The sequence below is a fragment of the Elgaria multicarinata genome, chromosome 1 (assembly GCF_023053635.1).
Source record: "Elgaria multicarinata webbii isolate HBS135686 ecotype San Diego chromosome 1, rElgMul1.1.pri, whole genome shotgun sequence".
NCBI classification, from domain to species: domain Eukaryota; kingdom Metazoa; phylum Chordata; class Lepidosauria; order Squamata; family Anguidae; genus Elgaria; species Elgaria multicarinata.
The window spans coordinates 34586682-34606413 of record NC_086171.1 but is presented as its reverse complement, the minus strand read 5'-3'; the positions used below and the strand labels follow the sequence as shown (position 1 = coordinate 34606413).

Below are 19732 nucleotides of genomic sequence, written 5' to 3'. Positions count from 1 at the left end.
TGTAGAACAGATTTGTCTTAAATGTGTGCTGTAAAATCAGACATGTGACCAAGGCTATGTTCGGGTAGGCACACCCCCTTGGTGCTGGACATGCCCCCTTGGAGGCCAACCATGTTGTCCTCCTTTTTGGTTTCCAAAATATGGTCACCCTAGACTAGAACCCAGGATCTCCTGACTCCCAGTCCAACACTTTAGCCACTATACCATACTGGCTCATGGGAATTTAAATATACTAGAACTCTGAAATAACTTCCAGTCCTGAATAACTTTTATCACTCATCAGCCAATAATAGCTCCAACATTTTCTTTTCCCCAGATCCATAAATATTCCTCACACCAGAGTATCACAAAGAGACAAACACTTTTTAAAAAATCTGAATTAGGACCAACTCTTCACCAAATGACTTTGCCATATCAGTTTTGCATTTTAAATTTTAAATATGCCCTCACATGGCAAGAACTAGTACCAATCTCCTATGTGGACAATTTACCAAAAAGCTACAATTCCCCTCAGCATGGTAAATACATGTTTTTCCATAGATAAAATCTTGAAATTTCACTTGGAAATAGCAAATACTTCAAAACATTATCAGGCCTGTTACTCTGTCAGCAGCGGAATAGTTTTGAGGAAGTTTAAGGGAGCATTTGACTAACTAGGGCTAATTGGATTCTTTAGGATTTATAGCTCTGAAATTCTACTGCACCCATTATTTTATTTTGACCTCAAGATCAACTAACACTTTATTTAATAATTATTATAAGCATTTGCAATATTTTGAAAAAACATAAATTGTCACATGACCATGCTTAGTATTTAAAACAACACATAAAATGACAGGAACAGTAAGCAAATCCACCAGCAGGCATGACAACAAACCAGCTATTCAGATCAATTGTTGCTTACTTTATATCTCCTATTTGAGTTCAGTATCTTCTGTTTTATGGAATATATTGACTCACTCACTTACTTGCACAAATGGATTCCTGATGAACCCTGATAAAATGCACAGCAAACATGAAGAGGCCACTGATTAAGCAAACCTCACAGTAATTTTGTCCGCTAGATGTCGATTGCACAATAAGAAGGGACTGTTTTGTGATTCGACAAAGTTTAACATGCATAAATAGTCTGAGAATAGTCTCGCCATCAAAAAGTGATTTATTCTTAGTTCCATTTCCAGACCTTGCATTTAAAATTAAAACTACAACGCAGTAGTCAAGTTAGAAACAGATGAATACACAGCTTGGACATAACAATAAGAAGGGGCTACAGAACTTTCTGTATACTCTGTCCAGGAGCCAAAAAAACATGCAGCTCAGCTGGAGAGCCCAAGACGGTTATATAATCGTTAGACTATTGCAAAGCACTCTGTATGAGACTAACCTTGAAGAGCATCCAGAAGCTTCAATTGGTGCAAACTATGGCAGCTAGGCTGCTAACTGGTACGCAGTATCATGATCACATTTCCCCAACACTGATTATCAATTCTTTTAACCTTTAAAGTTTGGAAGGGCTCAGGGCCTGGCTGTCTGAGGGGCTGCCTGTTTCCTTTTGAACCTGCCTGGTTATTAAGATAAGCAGGAAAGGACTTTTGGAGATACTCCCACTCACAAAGGGCTGCTTCTTGTTGGACATGCAGGAAATGGCTTTCTTCTCTGTTGCTCCCAAACTCTAGAACAAACTCCCTTGCATGATTTTCCCTCATTACTTCCTCTTTTGAAAGAATAAGTAAACAATATGCATGTGGTTCATTCAGTGGGCCATTTTGATCGCGCTGCTTCTCTTGCACAAAGCAGGAGATAGCGGCTACTTATAATCTTTATTATAAGTTGGACTTACAGGGGTAGGTTTTTTGTGTGTGTGGCGCAAAGAAGGCTAGAAGGGATGTGAAGCACGCGGGAGGCAGACGATGTCAGGAGAAGGACCCATGAAAATCTGTGAGTGCCCAGTAATAAGCATGCAATAATACACTCATCTGATGCTCATAATAGCATAGAGAAATGTTCCTCTTTAAAGTGTCTACCCTCTCCATCACTAGTGCCAGTCAGCAAGAGGTGGTACTGGTGTGGGAAGATTCCATAAGATTGGGAGGAATGGCATGGTAAACGCTTCCATTGTGCCCACCCATCCACCACCAACCCCAACTTGAAGCTGCAGAAGCATTTTCCTTTTGTAAAGCTTTGAATCTTTGCATGGTTATGGCCATGGCTACTGCTTGTCCCATTTACTGATCCTTCTTACTCTAAGCCAGTAACATTTAAATTTGCAGGAAAATTCATGTCTATTTTAAGGGCTCCCAACCAGCCTATAATATTGAGCTTATTCCCACAGTAAGGTAAGTGCAGTTCATAACAACTTAGTTTTAAATAACTCATTTGCAAGCAAATCACCTAGACACTTAAGAATTAGAAATTGACAGAGCAATTATTGACAGATGCAAAAGAATACTTACAACAACTGGGCCCAATATCAATTTACTTATTTACATTTAGTATGTTCCTTTTGCTACCATGCTTATTTTGTTCAAGCTGTTTAATGGTGCCATTTATGATAGAAGTCCAGCATAGGTACAAATCCCATCAGATTGGGACCAAGTCTGACAAGAATGGTGGGATCCAGAGATGAGCCTCCCATAACAATTTCACAGGCCAAACAGGTTAATGGGGATGGAGATGGTCTTTCAAGTATCCTGGGCCCCAGCCATTGAGGACTTTATAGTTAAATCACCAGCATTTTGATGTAGACTAGAAATAGTCTGGAAACCAGTGAAGCTAATACAACAATTAGGTCACATGTTCCAAGAAATCAGCTCCAATCACAAGTCCAGCTGCATGATTTTGCAGCAACTGAAGATTTGAAATGCTTTTCAAGGGCAGCCTTATGTAAAGCATGCTACAATAGTGACTAGATATGCCTTCTCCAGGCCCACGCACATATATGCTTTTTGTTTTAATTTTTGTGTGGCTTTACATTATATTTTGTACTTCATGTTTTATAAACTGCTGTATCCGTCCATGTGTAACCAGTTCTTCAAAATAAAGAAGATCCTAACACCTATTGCATAGGGGTCAAGTCCCATTTTTTTCAAAAATTCTGATAAAGTATGCTTTGACGATGTAAGTAGTACAGGGGGGAAGAAAATCCACAAAATAACATTAGAATCAAATGCATACTTGTCATATTTACACATGTATAATAGGCAGGACTCTTTCATGCATACAAAGTACAAATGCATGGCAATAGTCCCCTGTGGTGCAATTACTCTGATGAATTGTGTGGGGGAAAATAAATGAACTGCACCGCTCTCTCTTTCAACCACACACCACAGTGTTTAATTGGTGGGACAGACCCATGCAGTGGAACTGGCCCTGTTCACACGATTGCTTCATTCATTCTCACAAACTTCCTGTCAGTCACTCACATTATACCACACGGAATCTGATCACTTGTGTGCTTGTGGCTGAAATCCTAAATACACATGTGGGGAAATAAGTCCCATTAGACACAGTGGTATTTAGTAAATACATTTTAGTAGGGTGACCATCTGAAAAGGAGGACAGGGCTCCTGTATCTTTAACAGTTGAATAGAAAAGGGAATTTCAGCAGGTGTCATTTGTATATACGGAGAACCTGGTGAAATTCCCTCTTCATCACCACAGTTAAAGCTGCAGGAGCTATACTAGAGTGACCAGATTTAAAGGAGGACAGGGCACCTGCAGCTTTAACTGTTGTGATGAAGGGGAAATTTCACCAGGTTCCCTAGTGTGGCGCAGAGTGGTAAGCGGCAGTTACTGCAGCCGAAACTCTCCCCACAGCTTGAGTTTGATCCCAGCGGAAACTGGTTCTCAGGCAGCCGGCTCAGGTCGACTCAGCCTTCCATCCTTCCGAGGTTGGTAAAATGAGTACCCAGCTAGCTGGGGGAAAGGTAACTGCGACTGGGGAAGGCAATGGCAAACCATCCCGCTACAAAGTCTGCTAAGAAAACGTCAGCGAAAGCAGGCGTTGCACGAGAGATTCCTTTCCTTTCCTTTCCCCATATTTTCAATACAACTGTTAAAGATACAGGAGCCCTATCCTCCTTTTCATATGGTCACCCTAATTTTAGTAAACACAGAGAGAATTGCAGTCTGTATGTGTAAAAGGGCCCTCATTGACCCTCAAAATAAGGAATAATCCAATGAGAACAAAACACTGTAGGATTACCTAATGAGAAGATAATTCCGTTTTTCAGAGGAGCCAGGCAACAGGCACTAGAAGTTTGTGAACAGAATGGTACCAGAGGTAGTTTCCCCCCTTCCCCGCCACCAGGTCCTGTGCTTCACTGCAGATTTAAAAAGTAGTTCTCATATTATGCAGTAATACTAAAAGAATAGCCAAAGCTATGCTTGTTGTATATATGGCACATAAGATGCATCACAGTGCTTGTGACAGCCTCCCCCTTGGACATACATCCCAAGACAATGCCAGTTTCCTATTGCTTGCTGAAGCATATATGATGCCTGAAGACACATACCCCAAAATGTAATACTTCATAAGAAGAGCTGAAGGCTGTTAATAAGGCTGCAGATAGTGTGATCATCTACTATGCCCAAGAGAAATTTTCTAGAGTTGTTTTTTAAATGGACAAAAAGTTTCAAAATCTTTCTATATCTTCACATCACAATAGCAACATGGGTTTTTTGTTTTTGTATATTTGGAGATCTACTGTCATTGCCTGCCTAGCAGTTCACTAAACATTAAAAGAGATGCACATAACCAGAAGTGGACATTAATCACAGAATCCAGTTTCCTAGGAATCCCAATTTTAACTTTTAAGAAGCATTTTTTTAAGGCAAAGATAGCCTTGAAAATATGTTCAACAGTGGGACAGACTGGCTTAGGAGATGGTGTGCTCCCTTTGCTTGAGATATTTAAACCGTGGCCATCTGTCATGGATGTTATAGTTGCATCCTGCATCGAACAGGGGTTGGATAGCTAACCTCGAAGTCCCTTCCAACGCTATGCTTTTTATGATTCTAAGTACAGAGCCATAATCTCAGTATTTCTTGGTAGATAAATGGAGTTTAAATATCAGATATAATTTAAATAATAAAAGTAAAATCTAAAGTGACCCAAAATATAAAAATATAACAAACTTTTTACATTCTTGAACACGATCATAAAGAAAGAACCAATAACACATACTAATGTCACACTAGCATGATGTGTTCTTCCCACCTGCTTTCCTTGCTATACAAGTTACTACATCTTCAGGGCATCATCTACATAATGCAGATTCCAATTAAAATGTAGTGCATGGACCAAAAAAAAAAGAACTCAGCACCATAGTGGTGTGTGACTAAAAAGCATCACACACACACACACACACACGGGAGGTATCATCACGCTTGGTGGAGTCCCCAAAAACCCCTAATGTGGAGCACCCCAAAAACAGATCAGTGAGGACAAAGTATGCTTAATGCCCATGGAATGCTTACTTGTTTATTGTGGGGGGAAAGGCACAGAAAAATAGGGGTTGGAAAGATTAAATTGAATTGCTGGAATCCTAAACAGCAGCACTCCGCACTGCAGCATTTTGTGGCAGGTCCCAATTATTGAACAAAATTCAAATTATATATTGAACTGCTTGTTGTTTTTGCATTACCATACTCTAACAAAACACAGTTTAAAGAAACCACAGTTCTCTGTCTTCAGACATCACAGTTAGTTTGGAAGAAGCTAAAGTTTCTTACCTCCTCCTTGAGGCTACACAGGAAGTGGAGCACACAAGCCAAGACTTGTGCAAGTTCATATATGAAGCACAAACCTATGGTTCCGCATTATGTTCAAACTGGCCTAAGAGTCATCTCTCACAACATGGCTGTCTTATGGAACTGGCTTGACATTGCCTCCTTTTGGCAACCTATTTGTATGGGCCAATTCACCATACAGAACTGCACCTATGGGCCATCATGGGGTCTGTTATCTATTACTGGCAGTGATGTTGAATTCAAGCTGACTCCATGTTGCAACACATATTACGAAAAGGAAATGTACTTTGAATAGCAGGTGAAGTAACATGTAGAAGATAAAAGTGAATGAAGATAATATGGTTTGGTGAAGACGTAGCATGAATGGACAACTACTGTGTTTTCCAGTATCAGATAATCTAGTAATTTTGGCATTTCCACATTGATTATAATAGTACACAATATATCAGCTATAACACTATAATAAGTGAAGGAGAACAAAGAGATAATGTATACAGAGAAACAATCAGTTACTGAATGCTTGGATGAAAATGAAACATTTCATATGAGGAAAAAAGCCTTTGATAAAAAAAAATAGGGTGGGGGAGCTTGATATCAACAGCAGGCAGAATTATCCTTATATTATACTCTGCAGTCTCCTAGAATTGTCTACCCAGGTCTTCTGAATTAATGTTTTGGTAATATTTTTTCCTTTATCCTATTGATACTGAATCTAACAACTACTTTGATCTCCGCTTTGATCACAGGTATAATTTTGGAAGTAATCAATGGCAGTATAAAGGAAAGAAAAACACAGATGGAAATTGTAAAAGCAATAAAGGTGACTACTTTATTATCAGGGAAAACATAAATTCAAATGGAAGAGAATAAAGCATGTAGGAAAAAAACTCATGAAAATAGAGATCTGTTGTATAATGGGCAGAATCTAACAAGGGGCTTATGCCCCTGCCGATTCTCTTCCACCCCACCACTTGTGTTGTACAACCAGCCCCACCACTTGTGCAATGTACTTCCAGGGCAACAAGCAGAAACACTCATTTCTGGAAGAGGGCAGGGCAGCAGAGCTTTTATAAGGGACCTCTGCCGACCTGCGTCCTTTCGAGAAATGAGTGTTGCTGTTCATTTTGGAAGCTCTAAATCTCCCTTGCGTAAGCGGAGGGTCTCACTTGTGTAATGCAATCAACAGGACTCACTACTTGCAGAAGAGAATTGGTGGGTCAGAAAATAATTGGCGAGGACATAAACACCCAGTAGGATTCTTCCCAATATTTGGCAATTTAATGAACTTACATGGGGTTGTTTTTTTTTTGGCACTACATACCCATTAACAGCACATCCCCCTCCCCTGCTCCTGGATTTAGTAGCCCCATTGTCATCAGACTATGACAGTAGATAAGGCTAAAGCAGCACAGCAGAGTATCCATGGAGCTGTTCCACTCTCCCCTGCCTCACTGGGAAGGGATTGTTCCTGCTCCTTGGACAGTGCAGCAGAAGGAGTTTAGTCATTGATTGCTGCGGCAAGCCACAGGTCATCCTCTAACCTCTACGGTAGGAAGTGGCAGAGAGACAGGTTTCAGACTTTTTTGGAAAGAACTCAAGCTATTTCCAAGCCAATCTGGCATGAGCAGGATGAAGATCTTGCCCATTGTTATAATTTTTATTGTAAAATAAATTTGTTTAAATTATTAATTTTTGTCTCAAAGCTCTGCAAAAACTGCACCCCTCTACACCACTGATTCAAGAGATCCATATGTTGTGTACCAATTCTGGTCTGTACATTACCTCTGTGCAACAGCTTCTGTAAGACAATTTGCAAGCGCTGGAGGATGGGTGGTGAAACTTCATACTTGTATACGTCTATCACTGGTACCCGCTGGCACTTTCCAAACACTGCGTCTGGAAAAGAGGGAAAGGGTGGTAGGGGATAGGGGGGGAAACAGGGGGAGGGAGGAGATAAATCACATTATTCTCTGACACACCTAATATACAAAGAGATACGTATTACTATCTTCACTATGTCCTGCTATATGACAATTACATTAAATGTGAGAGAAGCTGTTGAGACACTTTCATGGTCATCTTTCCTTACAAAATTCTTCACTTCACTTTTTGATAAGGCTTCCTTTCTGGCAATGTTATAACAAATAAAATAAATACTCTTAATGAAAACCAGATTGCCCAGGAAACATGAATGTTGGTTTGCAGAGGCAGTGAGGATTTTTTATTTTCTCCTTTTAATGCAGAAACCCTGTAGTGGTAAATGAATGTTGAATCGATAATAGGCAGCAAAGGCTAGTTTAATGTAGTACCCTCTAATGAATGCAATATAAGAGAGCTGCTCGTGTAACAATGAGATATTAATGGAACCTAATTTATTTAGGTCCATTCCATTCGTCTAAAATGACACACTCTTCTCATCAAACTCCTTTCATATCACACCTTCTAATTAATTTAGGTCCTAATTAGTCTTTATTTAGAGAATTGTTCATTTCAAGACAAGCTTCCTGTGTGGGAAGAAGATAGGCAGGGGGAGGGGGAGTTCAAACATTCAAATTACCTTTCTCCCTTCCATACAAAAGACTAATTTAGAACCTAGGTGCTTATAATACCCTCTGACCATCTGCAGCTCTAGGCTTCAAAAAACAAAACAAAATTGGTGCATTTATTGTTGTTCTCTCCTGTACACAGTGATCCAAAGAAAATCATTCAAATGCAACAAGTTTAATTAGCATGCTATTCTTCATATTGCTTTTTTTAATTCAGTAATTACTGCAGATATTGCATTTATAATCAAAAGGGACAGTGCAATTTGACTAGTAGAACATAACGTTAAGAATTAATTTACAAGTACCTATTTATTTCTATGGGGTTTCAACAGATGAAAGAATAAAGAGGAAAAACATCTGCTCTCAAAATTTGAGCAGTACTTCTGTGGTATTGTAAAGTCCAGGCCTATACCAATGTCATTTACATTCCTTATGCTTTTGATTTGTTTTTATTGTGAAGTTTTATTTTGTGTCATATTTTGGTGTCTATGTATCCTAGGATGAAAGGCAGGTTAAAAATACTACTGCTGCTACTGCTAATGGTGACGATGATGATGATGATGATGATGATGATGATAAACTGGAGTATTAACCTAAATTTATTATTATTATTATTTATTTATATAGCACCATCAATGTACATGGTGCTGTACAGAGTAAAACAGTAAGAGGCAAGTTAAAATAAAGAAAACCAAAAACATTGAGATATAATTTCTGACTCACAGTTTGAACCACAATTAATGCACACTTAATTTATTTTACCATGAAGCAAAATGTTTTCTGAAACAAGCATGGCTGTTTAGCTAAGATCGTGCCATGCCACAATATTTGTCATACAAAAAATGTATCTGACAACTATGGATAGCTATTAAGGGTTACAAAAAGGCTGGGAGATATCGTTCATTCCTCTTGTACACAGTAACAGAAGTTGATCTGATAAAAGGTTTTATCTATTTTGTTCCTCTTGTTCTTGGAGACTAGCCTAGCAACAACTATCTTAAAACAGCACTTTAAAAAAAAAAAGAATCTCAACATCATCCCCTTTCAGATGTTCAACAAAATGCATGAGGGGAGTGGGACGTCACACACTATCCCAACCTCTGACCAGTGTGCTTCTGTTAGCTTGGAGAGAACCCTAAATGTATATAGTTGCATGTATATGGAGAGAAGGTGGGGCGTTCTATTATACACTTTCAAAATGGCTTCTTAATTAAGAAGAGAAGAGAAATATAGCAGTCTCTGGATAATAAAATGTTTGATTAAAAAATCAGTTTTGTAGAAACTTCTGATTAAATCTAATTTCACTTAAGAGAATCCCCTTTCCACATAACATTATTTTGGTTTACCTTCTTTCCTGATACAGAGTCTGTTCTAGCAAAACCTAAAGTGCTTTCCTAAGACTTCCTTCTTCATATCTCTATATGTTCTAACTATGATCTTTAGTGTTCTGATTTTCTGAGTACTCATTACAATTCAGAGTAGTCAGCTGTTTATTTTACTTTATGCAGTGAAGAAGTGGTTTTAAAATTTACATTACCGATTTCTGCCTTGGGAACTGTTGTTTCATTTATAAAAATGGAATGATCCAATAAGACATTACTGGCTGTATTTACCTTCCTCTAGCAGTCTAGAATATAAGAAAATTGTCCTGCTAAGAAAACACTATTCCATCCAAACAGCTGCTCTAGTAGAAATATCTTTCTCCTTTTCAAGGGATCCCATAAATCTGTCCTCCTCAATCTGGTGCAATCCAGATGTTTTGGACTTCATCTCCCATTATCTCCAGCTAGGATGGCCATTGGTCATAAATGCTGTGAGTTCAAGTCTAAAACATCTGGAGGCCACCAAGTTGGGGAAATATGCCATATATCTAAGCAAATCTGAAAGCAAAATTGTTTAGGCTCCTGATGTCAATCCTGAAAAATGTGCATTTCACTGTTCATGCTTCTTAACTTGAACTCATATTGGGGGCATTCAGTGATTTTGACTTAGAAGAGGAATGATATGGTTCCGTATCATATGGTTCCATGTTGCCATTCCTTAAAACAATTACAGCATATATTCCAATCTACTATAAGGATTAGTCCCCATTGCATGTTTTTTCTCCCATTGAATTGCAAAACTCTTCCAGGAATGTAGTTTGGTGTAGCTTGGACCTGATGCAGTGTGTGTGTGTGTGTGTGTGCGGTGGGGGCTCTGACCTTAGTAGCAAGCCAGAACGGCCCTGTTCAGACAATACTCTAAGCTATGAGGGTCAAGCATTTTGAACTAACAATGATGGTTTACCATGTATGAACAGCATTTTTCCTAATCATGGTAGCTACATAATCACACACTGCAAAAGGGTTAGCAGCCTTAACCATGGCTTAGCATGTTGTCTGACAGGCCCCCATGGTTACTCCGTGGTTAACTGAACACTGATATAGAGCTGCCATTAGCGCTGCCATTAGAGATATGAATAACCATCTGTAAACGGCAGCTATGGCTGACATTTCCATAAAAGATATTTTATACAGAATAACAAGCTCCCATTTTTACACATAATGGCAGTTCACTAAGGAGATGGACAGCTGCACAGCACTCCCTGGGCACTTGCTGAGGCTGAGCATGACATCCCTAGTGGGGAACAAAGTTATTTTCCATCCTATACTGATATTAACAGCTCTGAGCTCCCAGGTGCAAACACCTGCAGCCATCACATAAAGCGAAAACATCCTTGCCTAAACAGCTGATGGCCAAAAGTCTATAGTTCTCCAAGCACTTACAGAAAGCAGCTGATCCTGCACACACCCCATCAGTACAAGGAAAAGCTGTACATGTTCAAGAAGTGTGGTTAGGGTGGAGGGTGATTAGTGCACATGTGGAGGGAGCACTTGACATTAGTGCTAACCATGCAGTGTTTAGCCTAACCACTCTTCCACTACAACTGAACAGGGCCAATGACTTCCTGCATGGATGAAACTCCATGATAGCCACTTTGCAAGAAGTGGCCAACACTATGTTTAAAATAGCAATTGTTCCTTGGAACATTTGAGTAACTGAAAAACAGATTAGTTGACTATGGTTCCTCTTTCACATACTGAGCAAGCAAATGTGTAGTAGTTCCTCTAAATTACAGTTGCTCCAAATGTAGCCCTTGGCCACTTTCTTGCAGGCTTCAGAGCCCCAGGGTACCCTGCCAACTTTTCCCCACCGCCCAGCTGATCAGCCATCAGCTGGGTGGTAGGACAAAGATCACTCTGTGTTGTTGGGTGTGTGAGAGAGAATAAAAGAGAATGTGTGAGTGCATGTGTTCTGGGCTCACCCACCACCAGTCCTGCCCACTCATTCCCTCCATCACAAAGGTCTAAGTGCTCTAAATGAACATGACTCTAAAAGAAACTGAGAAGGGAAAAAACCCATATTGCCTAGTTCTAATGAGAAGAGGATATATGACCACAACCTTCCCAAGGATGGGAATACTGACAGTGTACTCAAATGTGAGCTGAGTTTGTGGTGGGACCATTGCCTGGACCATTTATCTAGAATAATTTCTGACTAATATCTAAGCTTGTCAACTATGTTTTCTGTTTGTATAATCTTTACTTTGCTGATCAATTAATCTTAACAGACATTTCTCCACAACACTTATAGTCCACATAATACTTTCTTTACATGTTCAAAAAACGCATAGGGGAGAACATAGCATCACTGAGGCAAGCTCCTCCCAGCCTACACAAAGTCATTAGAACATCTGGACAACCATCTGGACGGACTCGATGGCCTTTTAGGCCCCTTCCAACTCTACTATTCTATGATCTCTGAAGAGACCCTATTTATGTGCAGGGCTCTCTACATTCTAATAAACACACACAAGTTGGGAGAGACCTTGCCACAGCCATAGCACATACACACCTCCAATACTGTTTCAGGGTGCAGGACTTGCTGATGTTCTGTTCTGCCTCTGTCATGGTAAGGGCATAGCCTTATTTGGTACTGGTGAGGCCTGGATTACATGGTTCAACTATGAATTGGGACCAGTGGAGGCTGCTGTCTCAGATTTTGGTAGAGCTGTGAATCCATTCTGGGTTTCAGTCAGAATCAGCCAGAACTCTAAAGGAGGTATCCAAGGTGCTGAAACAATTTTGGGGATAGGGTTCAGCACCTTAGATAGCTCATTTAGAGTTCTGTCTGGTTCTGACTGAAACCGACAATGGATTCACAACCCCACCAAAATTGGACTCACCAGCCTCCACTGATTGAGTCTTTCCCAGGCTTTAGGTGAAGTCAGGTTTCCCTGGAACACAGTAACAGGAATAGGAAAGCAATATAGAGAGCTCCAGTTGCAACTACTGGCAAACTCTGTTATTGACTGAGGGCCTTGCTAGACCTAAGTGAGAATCTGGGGGAGAAGAGGGGAGACCACGCCCTTATTCAGACGCCAGACGCAACGAGCTCTGGAGGAGGGCCGTCGTGGCCACCATTTTTTTATTTTTAAAGCAGCAGGAGACAGGAAAGGTAAGTAGGGCTTTTTTAAAAAAAATCTCCTTCCCCCCATCCACAATCTCCACCTCCCAGCACCGTTCTCCTTCCCCCGCCTGCAATGTCCGATCCCCCGCCCGCCCCCCCAGGCCCATTCTCCTTCCCCCACCCGCCCACCCACCCGCAATGTCCGATCCCCCACCTGATGTCCCCCCTGCCTGCAATCCCCCTGATGTCCCCTGGGCCGTGATTCCCCCCGATCTCCCCGGCCTCCATTTCCCACCCACCCCCATAGCCCTGATGGCTGCAGCGCTCCTGTAGAGCGCTGCAGCCCGTCCACCGCTTTTCCCGGCTACTCGGGAGTAAATCCGGTAGCTGGGAAAAGTGGCAGACCTAGCCTCAGCCCGACCTGAGGCCGGGACCACGGGAAGAACCACGCTACAAGTAGTTCCAGTTAGTGCGGTGCCAGGGCAGCTCGAGGCCTGGCTGAGGCCGGGATCCCCTGTGCATCATCTGGACGCACAGGAACGAGCACAGGCCTCGCACCGCGCTAACCCCTGGTCTAGCAAGGCCCTGCGCCTTAAATAGGACTTGGGTTTCATAGCAGCTGGTACCTCCACCCACACAGTGCATTAAGCTTTCTAAAAGGAGTAATGCTTGCTTGTGAAGCCTTTGGCTGCAACAGCATGGATGCAACTGGAGTGTGGTGGTGGCTTCAGAACTGGAATCCTCGGAATCTGAAGATGACAATGTGACTTCCATGAAAGCATGAGAGCTAGTCTGATGGGCTCTTCTGGGACGAGAGACCTGAGGTAAGAGGGATGTCAATGGGTGCTTCCACAGCCACATCCTTCTTCTGCAGGGGTAGGCAACTCTGTCCAGATATTTTGGCTTCTCCTCCTGAAGAGGGCATCAGAACCTTGGATCATGATACCTCCACACATTCATTGAATGTGTAAAGACTATGTGCACAAAGCTTGTGTTAACATTAATGCTTGCTATAAGAAAGGAAGGGTGGGAGATTGTTCCAAACACCCTTCTGCCTCAAGGTGTCTTACTTTTACTTTTTAGAGTTACAAATTCTTATTTGCCCTGGAGTAATGTCATGGTAAATCAGCAGCACAGCCAAGAATATTGTAACATGAAGAAAGCCTCATTTGGTCTACCTCTACCTCTCGACATACCAGAATAAAGTTTCCTGCCTGTACTTACAAAATCATTTACCATCTGATGACAATCTGGAGTACTCATCTCCATACTGTTGTTACCTCATTATGCACATCAGCCACTTCTCCAAAGCTGAGAGACAGGTCAATGACACCACTTCTGAAGTGTGAGCAGTGCGAAGTTTGAGGTACTCTGGCAGCATTTCAGCTACTTAGTTCTAACAGAACCCAAGATAACTGCAAAGGCAAAGGACAGATGAGGTACCCAAAGACAAAGCTCTGCAAAGCCTTTGTTGTTGAGCATACTATGGGAGAGGTGGTCAAAGAGCCCCTTGGCTGCCTTTAATCTTGTATGAGTGAATGAATGGGAGGAGCTAATATTGCTGGCCCTTTCGCTCTTGCTCAATTGCAAATATGGCTACATTAAAAATAGTTTTCGAGCAGGTTTCTATGGCTTATCATATAGTAAAGAATGCTGTGGCCATTGTATCAAACCAACTTCCTTAACACTATATATATATATAAATCAGCAGATTTTCATATCATTATTCCCTCTATTCAGACAGTATTTACCTATCAGTCTTTCTTTTAATCTTTTGCCAGAACCTCTCTTCATTGGGGCTAATGATTATGTGTTTTTCTCCCTTCTCAGGCCATTCTCTTGCAATAGCATACGGTGAAGAAATTCCTTACTCAAAACCACCAGCTACCACTGTGAGGTAATTGAGAAAAGAGTGGGTCATGCTGGCTGCAGCGCCTGTTATCCACTGCCTCACCTTGGTATGCAAAGGTATAGATGAGAATTTCCCTCCCTCGGTATTGTCATGCAATGGTGGCTAAAAAGCAAAAAAGCAAGGAGGAGCCCTCACGATGGGTTGAAGCAGACAAACACAAAGGATTGACTGAGTACATACTGGATATTACTTCATTTATTCAAGTATTTTACATATTGTGCAACCCACAGGGTGCATTCATTAAATAATACAGTGGATGTAGCTTTCAATGCACAATGCTTTAATTCTAACTAGTTGGGGAACTTACTCATAGTGACTTACTCATAGGTCCTTTGTGTTTGTATGCAATGGGGGCTGGCAGTTTAGACTAACAAATCACCAGCCATCACTGTGAGGTGTTTTGTTTTCTATCTTACGTTTAAATACTCTGGAGTTTAGACAATAGGAAGCTAATTTTCTCTTAGGCCATGGCTAGACCTACCTGGTCTAACGCGATGGAGGGAGTATGATCTCGTGATATGGTTATCGCGAGATCTCCCCCTCTGTCTACACGTGGCGTGCGACATCCTAGGAGGAAGAGGACGTTGCGCCCGCCATTTTATTTTTAATTTTTAAAGGAGACGGAGCGCACGAGTGCTCATGCGCAAAAGATTAGGTTTTTTTTAAAAAAAAATCCCTGCTCCCGCCCCACCCCTGATGGGCACAGAGCTCCTGAGGAGCTCTGTACCCTGTGTCCAGCTCCCGGCTCCTTGTGGTTACTCGTGAAGAGCCGGGACAAACCATGGCACCCGCCCACACATTCCGTGGTCTCGGGATCATCTCGAGACCATGGAAAAAGCAGGATTAAAGGGTAGGGTGATATCCCGGGGAAAGTGATGGATCATCCCTTCCTGCTCCCTGGATGACCTGTTCATCATGTGGATGCACAGGGACGATCCCGGGGTGATCCCCTGGATATCGCCCATCTAGCTATACCCATAGAAGCCATTCCAGAGATTTGTCATTCTTCCAAAGTTACTACTCACATTCCCATTATATTTTAACCTTTTGCAGTTTTAGCTAATTTCTACTAACAATGTTGCAAGTATATTCACCAAATTTACATTCCTCTTAACTGCAAAACAGTCTATTATTAGAAGCTTTAGAAACCTCTCTCATGAAGCAACTCTCAGACTGCTTGTGATCAGACTCTCTATGGCCCTGTTCGGAAGACACCTTAAACCACAGTGGTTAAGCCTTAACCACCGTGGTTTAAGGTGTCTTCCGAACAGAGCCTCTGACTAAGATATTCCTGTGGAATATATTTCATACCACTATATCCTGCTTGGTGTGGCTCCTGCCCTTTATATACTGCTTTCATACCACTTTCATAGTGCAATATCCTGCTTGTTGTAGATGAGGCCTATGTCTGGATCCACTACCTGTGTTTGCAATCCTGTGACCAGTAAAGTACTACTTTTTCAGTGAGAATATTTTAACATAAGTTATATTGGAATTACACTGGGGATACAGATCTTTTGCTTTAACTTACACTGTCACATTATACCAGAGCTATCATTTAAGATTGTCATGTTATTTTATTAAACATATTTTAACAATGGCAGTAATTGAAAGTTACATATTAATTTTTCATTCTTTCAGTTGTTGTGCCAACAGAAACCAGAGCCAAATGTTATATTACTTTCTTCCCACTATCGCTGTTTCAGTTCTAAAAGCCATTAATCTGGAGAGATCTCTGCAGAACCAGTAAGACTACCCTGAAGTTAAATGGTTTTAGGCTCAGGGCTTATAGTTGTAGAGAAGGGTACAAATGCTTATCGTGAAGTCTGGATGAACATTCTTCCAAAAAGTAAGGTGTTTTACACTGGAAGTAGAAAAGAAGTATTTAAGCCATGATGCACTCAATTTAATGGAAGTAAAGATTTGGAAGGTACTACCCTAAACCTGTCAAGCAAACCTGGTTTGCAGTAAAGCTCATTCTTCCCAGTTGCAGTCATATTTGGTAGTACCTGTTAACTGTTAAGGGTGGAAAGATAAGCAGCAGCAGGGCAGCAAAAAGGAGGAGGTTTATCTATGGCAGCTAATCTCTTCAATCAACAGCACTCAGCTCTGCTCAACAGCCGTTGCCAAGTAACAGGCCAGACTTCTCTTATCAGCTTCCTAATGTTTCATTGACTATTCAGACAAGAATAGAAAGCTGTGACATGGAGGGTTATAAGCAGCACAAAATGAAAATGGCACATTATGTGGGAGGAAAAAGAGAAATCTTTTACTCCTCTCTTTATCTGGATAGTCAATGGCTATTGCTAAAGAGAAAGAGAGAGAGAAATTTTCAGTTCTGCTCATTCTAAATCACAAAACAAACTGGGAGGTGGGATATATATTTGCATGAAGGAGATTCTTCTAGCCTTCCTTGGTGAGAGCTTAGAAATTTATTGACAACACTCTTTATATAGACAAACAGCCATTTCTCATTTACATATTCCATTGGAACATCAGAGTATTCGTGGCAAGGAGAAGGGGAATCTTTAGTTGAAATACTTTAGTTGAAATAAAGTCAAATGCATGCCAAATTGGCAATGTTAACATGTTATCTAGAGCATCCTCTCTCTCTCTCTCTCTCTCTCTCTCTCTCTCTCTCTCTCATATGCAGAGAAGGATAGAGGGCATTTCTACATGAGGCTTTTCTTCCTGCAACTGTACCACTGTTTCTGCTCCATCTTCAGTCACGGGCCCTTTAGAACTTTTTGTTTTTACACGGAGAGGCAGCACCTCTCCTGAGTAGTGGCATTGTTGTGAGTCAAGCCTTTATAAGAAGGTTTGACTCTCGCGTCTACCTCTGTGGTTCATGCCCATTTCCATTCCCCTAGATGGTTATTGGTCACCCCGTTGTGCTTGGCACAGCTTTCCAATATGGGCCACCATGCAGCCAAGCCTCACTGTAAAAAAAACACCCACCACCCAGGTCTCTACTTGTTCCTGTATTTTAGTCCCCCCCACCCCACCCACAAATATCCAGGCGATTGGGGCTTTCTTGGTTTCCCCCAAGAAACCCCACAACCCTGGTCAACATGCGGAACAGCAGGGGGTTGGATTCGATAGCCTTGTAGGCCCCTTCCAACTCTACTATTCTATGATTCTATGAGAAACGCACTCCACATTTTCAGCCATGTCATTTATCATTGTTCCTGCTGACCTGCCAACACAACTGGAAATGGCAGAGGCAGAAGTGCCTGGAATGGGGAGGTGACAGACCGCCCCATCGTTGTCACAGCCTGATAACCACACCCTTCAGTTCACCCACATAAGGTGATATGGCAACAATACACAGGCAGGCAATGGCAGTCTGATGGCGTGAGTAGAAAAAAATATTGCATTTCCCGCAGCTTAAAATATAACAAGTTAGAGGACGGGACATCTCGGGAAAGAAATAGTAGAATGATGGTGTCAAGTAAAACTCCCAGTACGTTCCATGCCTGAGGAATGTTGATTGCACCACAAAGTCATCATGTAGAGAAGCCCCGAAAATTCCAACTGTATCATTACTAATATAGTCTCTACGTTTTGTCCTTTCAGATTCCAGGTTAGGCAGATGAAATTTCTTGTTTTCTCCATTCATACTTTAATGAAAAACTGATTTCCAGTGCTGAAGTGTTAAATTAAAAATCAAATATTCATTATGAGGCTGAGTAGACACTGGCTGCATTCACACAACACGATAGTCAATGGTATGGTGATCATATGAAAAGGAGGACAGGGCTCCTGTATCTTTAACAGTTGCATAGAAAAGAGAATTTCAGCAGCTGTCATTTGTATATATGGAGAACCTGGTGAGATTCCCTCTTCATCACAACACTTAAAGCTGCAGGAGCTATACTAGAGTGACCAGATTCAAAAGAGGGCAGGGCACTTGCAGCTTTAACTGTTGTGATGAAGAGGGAATCTCACCAGGTTCTCCATATATACAAATGACACCTGCTGAAATTTCCTTTTCAATACAACTGTTAAAGATACAGGAGCCCTGCCCTCCTTTTCATATGGTCAGCCTAGTCAATGGTGGGATAATAATCAATGCGACAGTTGTTTATCTAGGGGGTACTCCCCACACAACATGATAATAATCAACCATGGTGTGGATTAGGATCAGTGCTGAGTTGACTTTTAGTTCACACTAAAGAGTTTATTTATTTATTTATTTATTATTACATTTTTATACCGCCCAATAGCCGAAGCTCTCTGGGCGGTTCACAAAAATTAAAACCATAATAAAACAACCAACAGGTTGACTCACTCATCCCCTGCCCTCTCTCCCCCATCAGTCTTCCCGCTAGTATCCCATCAGCTATTGCTGCCGAAAATCTATCCTGCCAGCTGAACTAAAGCAGCAGCCACTGCTTTGACAGCTCTTGCTTTGCAACTCTGTTGCAGACGAAATAACCAACAATGGCCGATGAAATAACCAGCTGCTCCACAGGCAGCTGCACTCCCTCTTGACCTTTGCCCAAACTAACAATGACAAAGTCTGCCTGGCAATGCCAGGCAGGTAGATCACACCCCAAAATCTGCAATAGATTATAATAATGCTGACTTACTTTACAGAACTCTTGTAAGAATTACAGGAAGATTATGGATGTGAAATGTTTAAATGATTTAATTTAATTTATTTATTTATTTATTTATTTATTACATTTATATACCGCCCCATAGCCGAAGCTCTCTGGGCAGTTTAAAAAAATTATAACAATATAAAGACCTAAATAAATACTATTATTTATGATAGGATCCAACACAGACACTTTGAGCATACTCCGGGGGTGATATTTCCTTGCAGCAGAAGCCCTTTACATCTCATGCAGTGCCACTCAAGACTGCCTGACTTTGGAAGAGCTTTTGGGGGACAATAAATTAAACGCCATAGTGCTTCATATCCCAGCCTTTACTGTCTGGAACTGACCCTTAGTTAAGAAAATACCTAAGACCACAATGACATCAAGTGCATTTTTTTTTTTATCTCAGTAATTAACAAAATACGGAACACAAAATTAAATAAATATTATATTATAATATGAATATC

The 19732-nt window shown here is 41.2% G+C and overlaps 1 protein-coding gene across 1 annotated transcript in view; it reads right to left on the bottom strand.

The window, feature by feature from the left end:
- The window catches only part of PTPRN2 (protein tyrosine phosphatase receptor type N2), a 690139-nt gene that overhangs the window by 540469 nt on the left and 129938 nt on the right, over window positions 1–19732 (bottom strand). The window contains exon 3 of the mRNA XM_063147608.1: window positions 7534–7647. Within this exon, the coding sequence (XP_063003678.1) occupies window positions 7534–7647 (114 nt within the window). The remainder of the gene's footprint in view (window positions 1–7533; window positions 7648–19732) is intronic.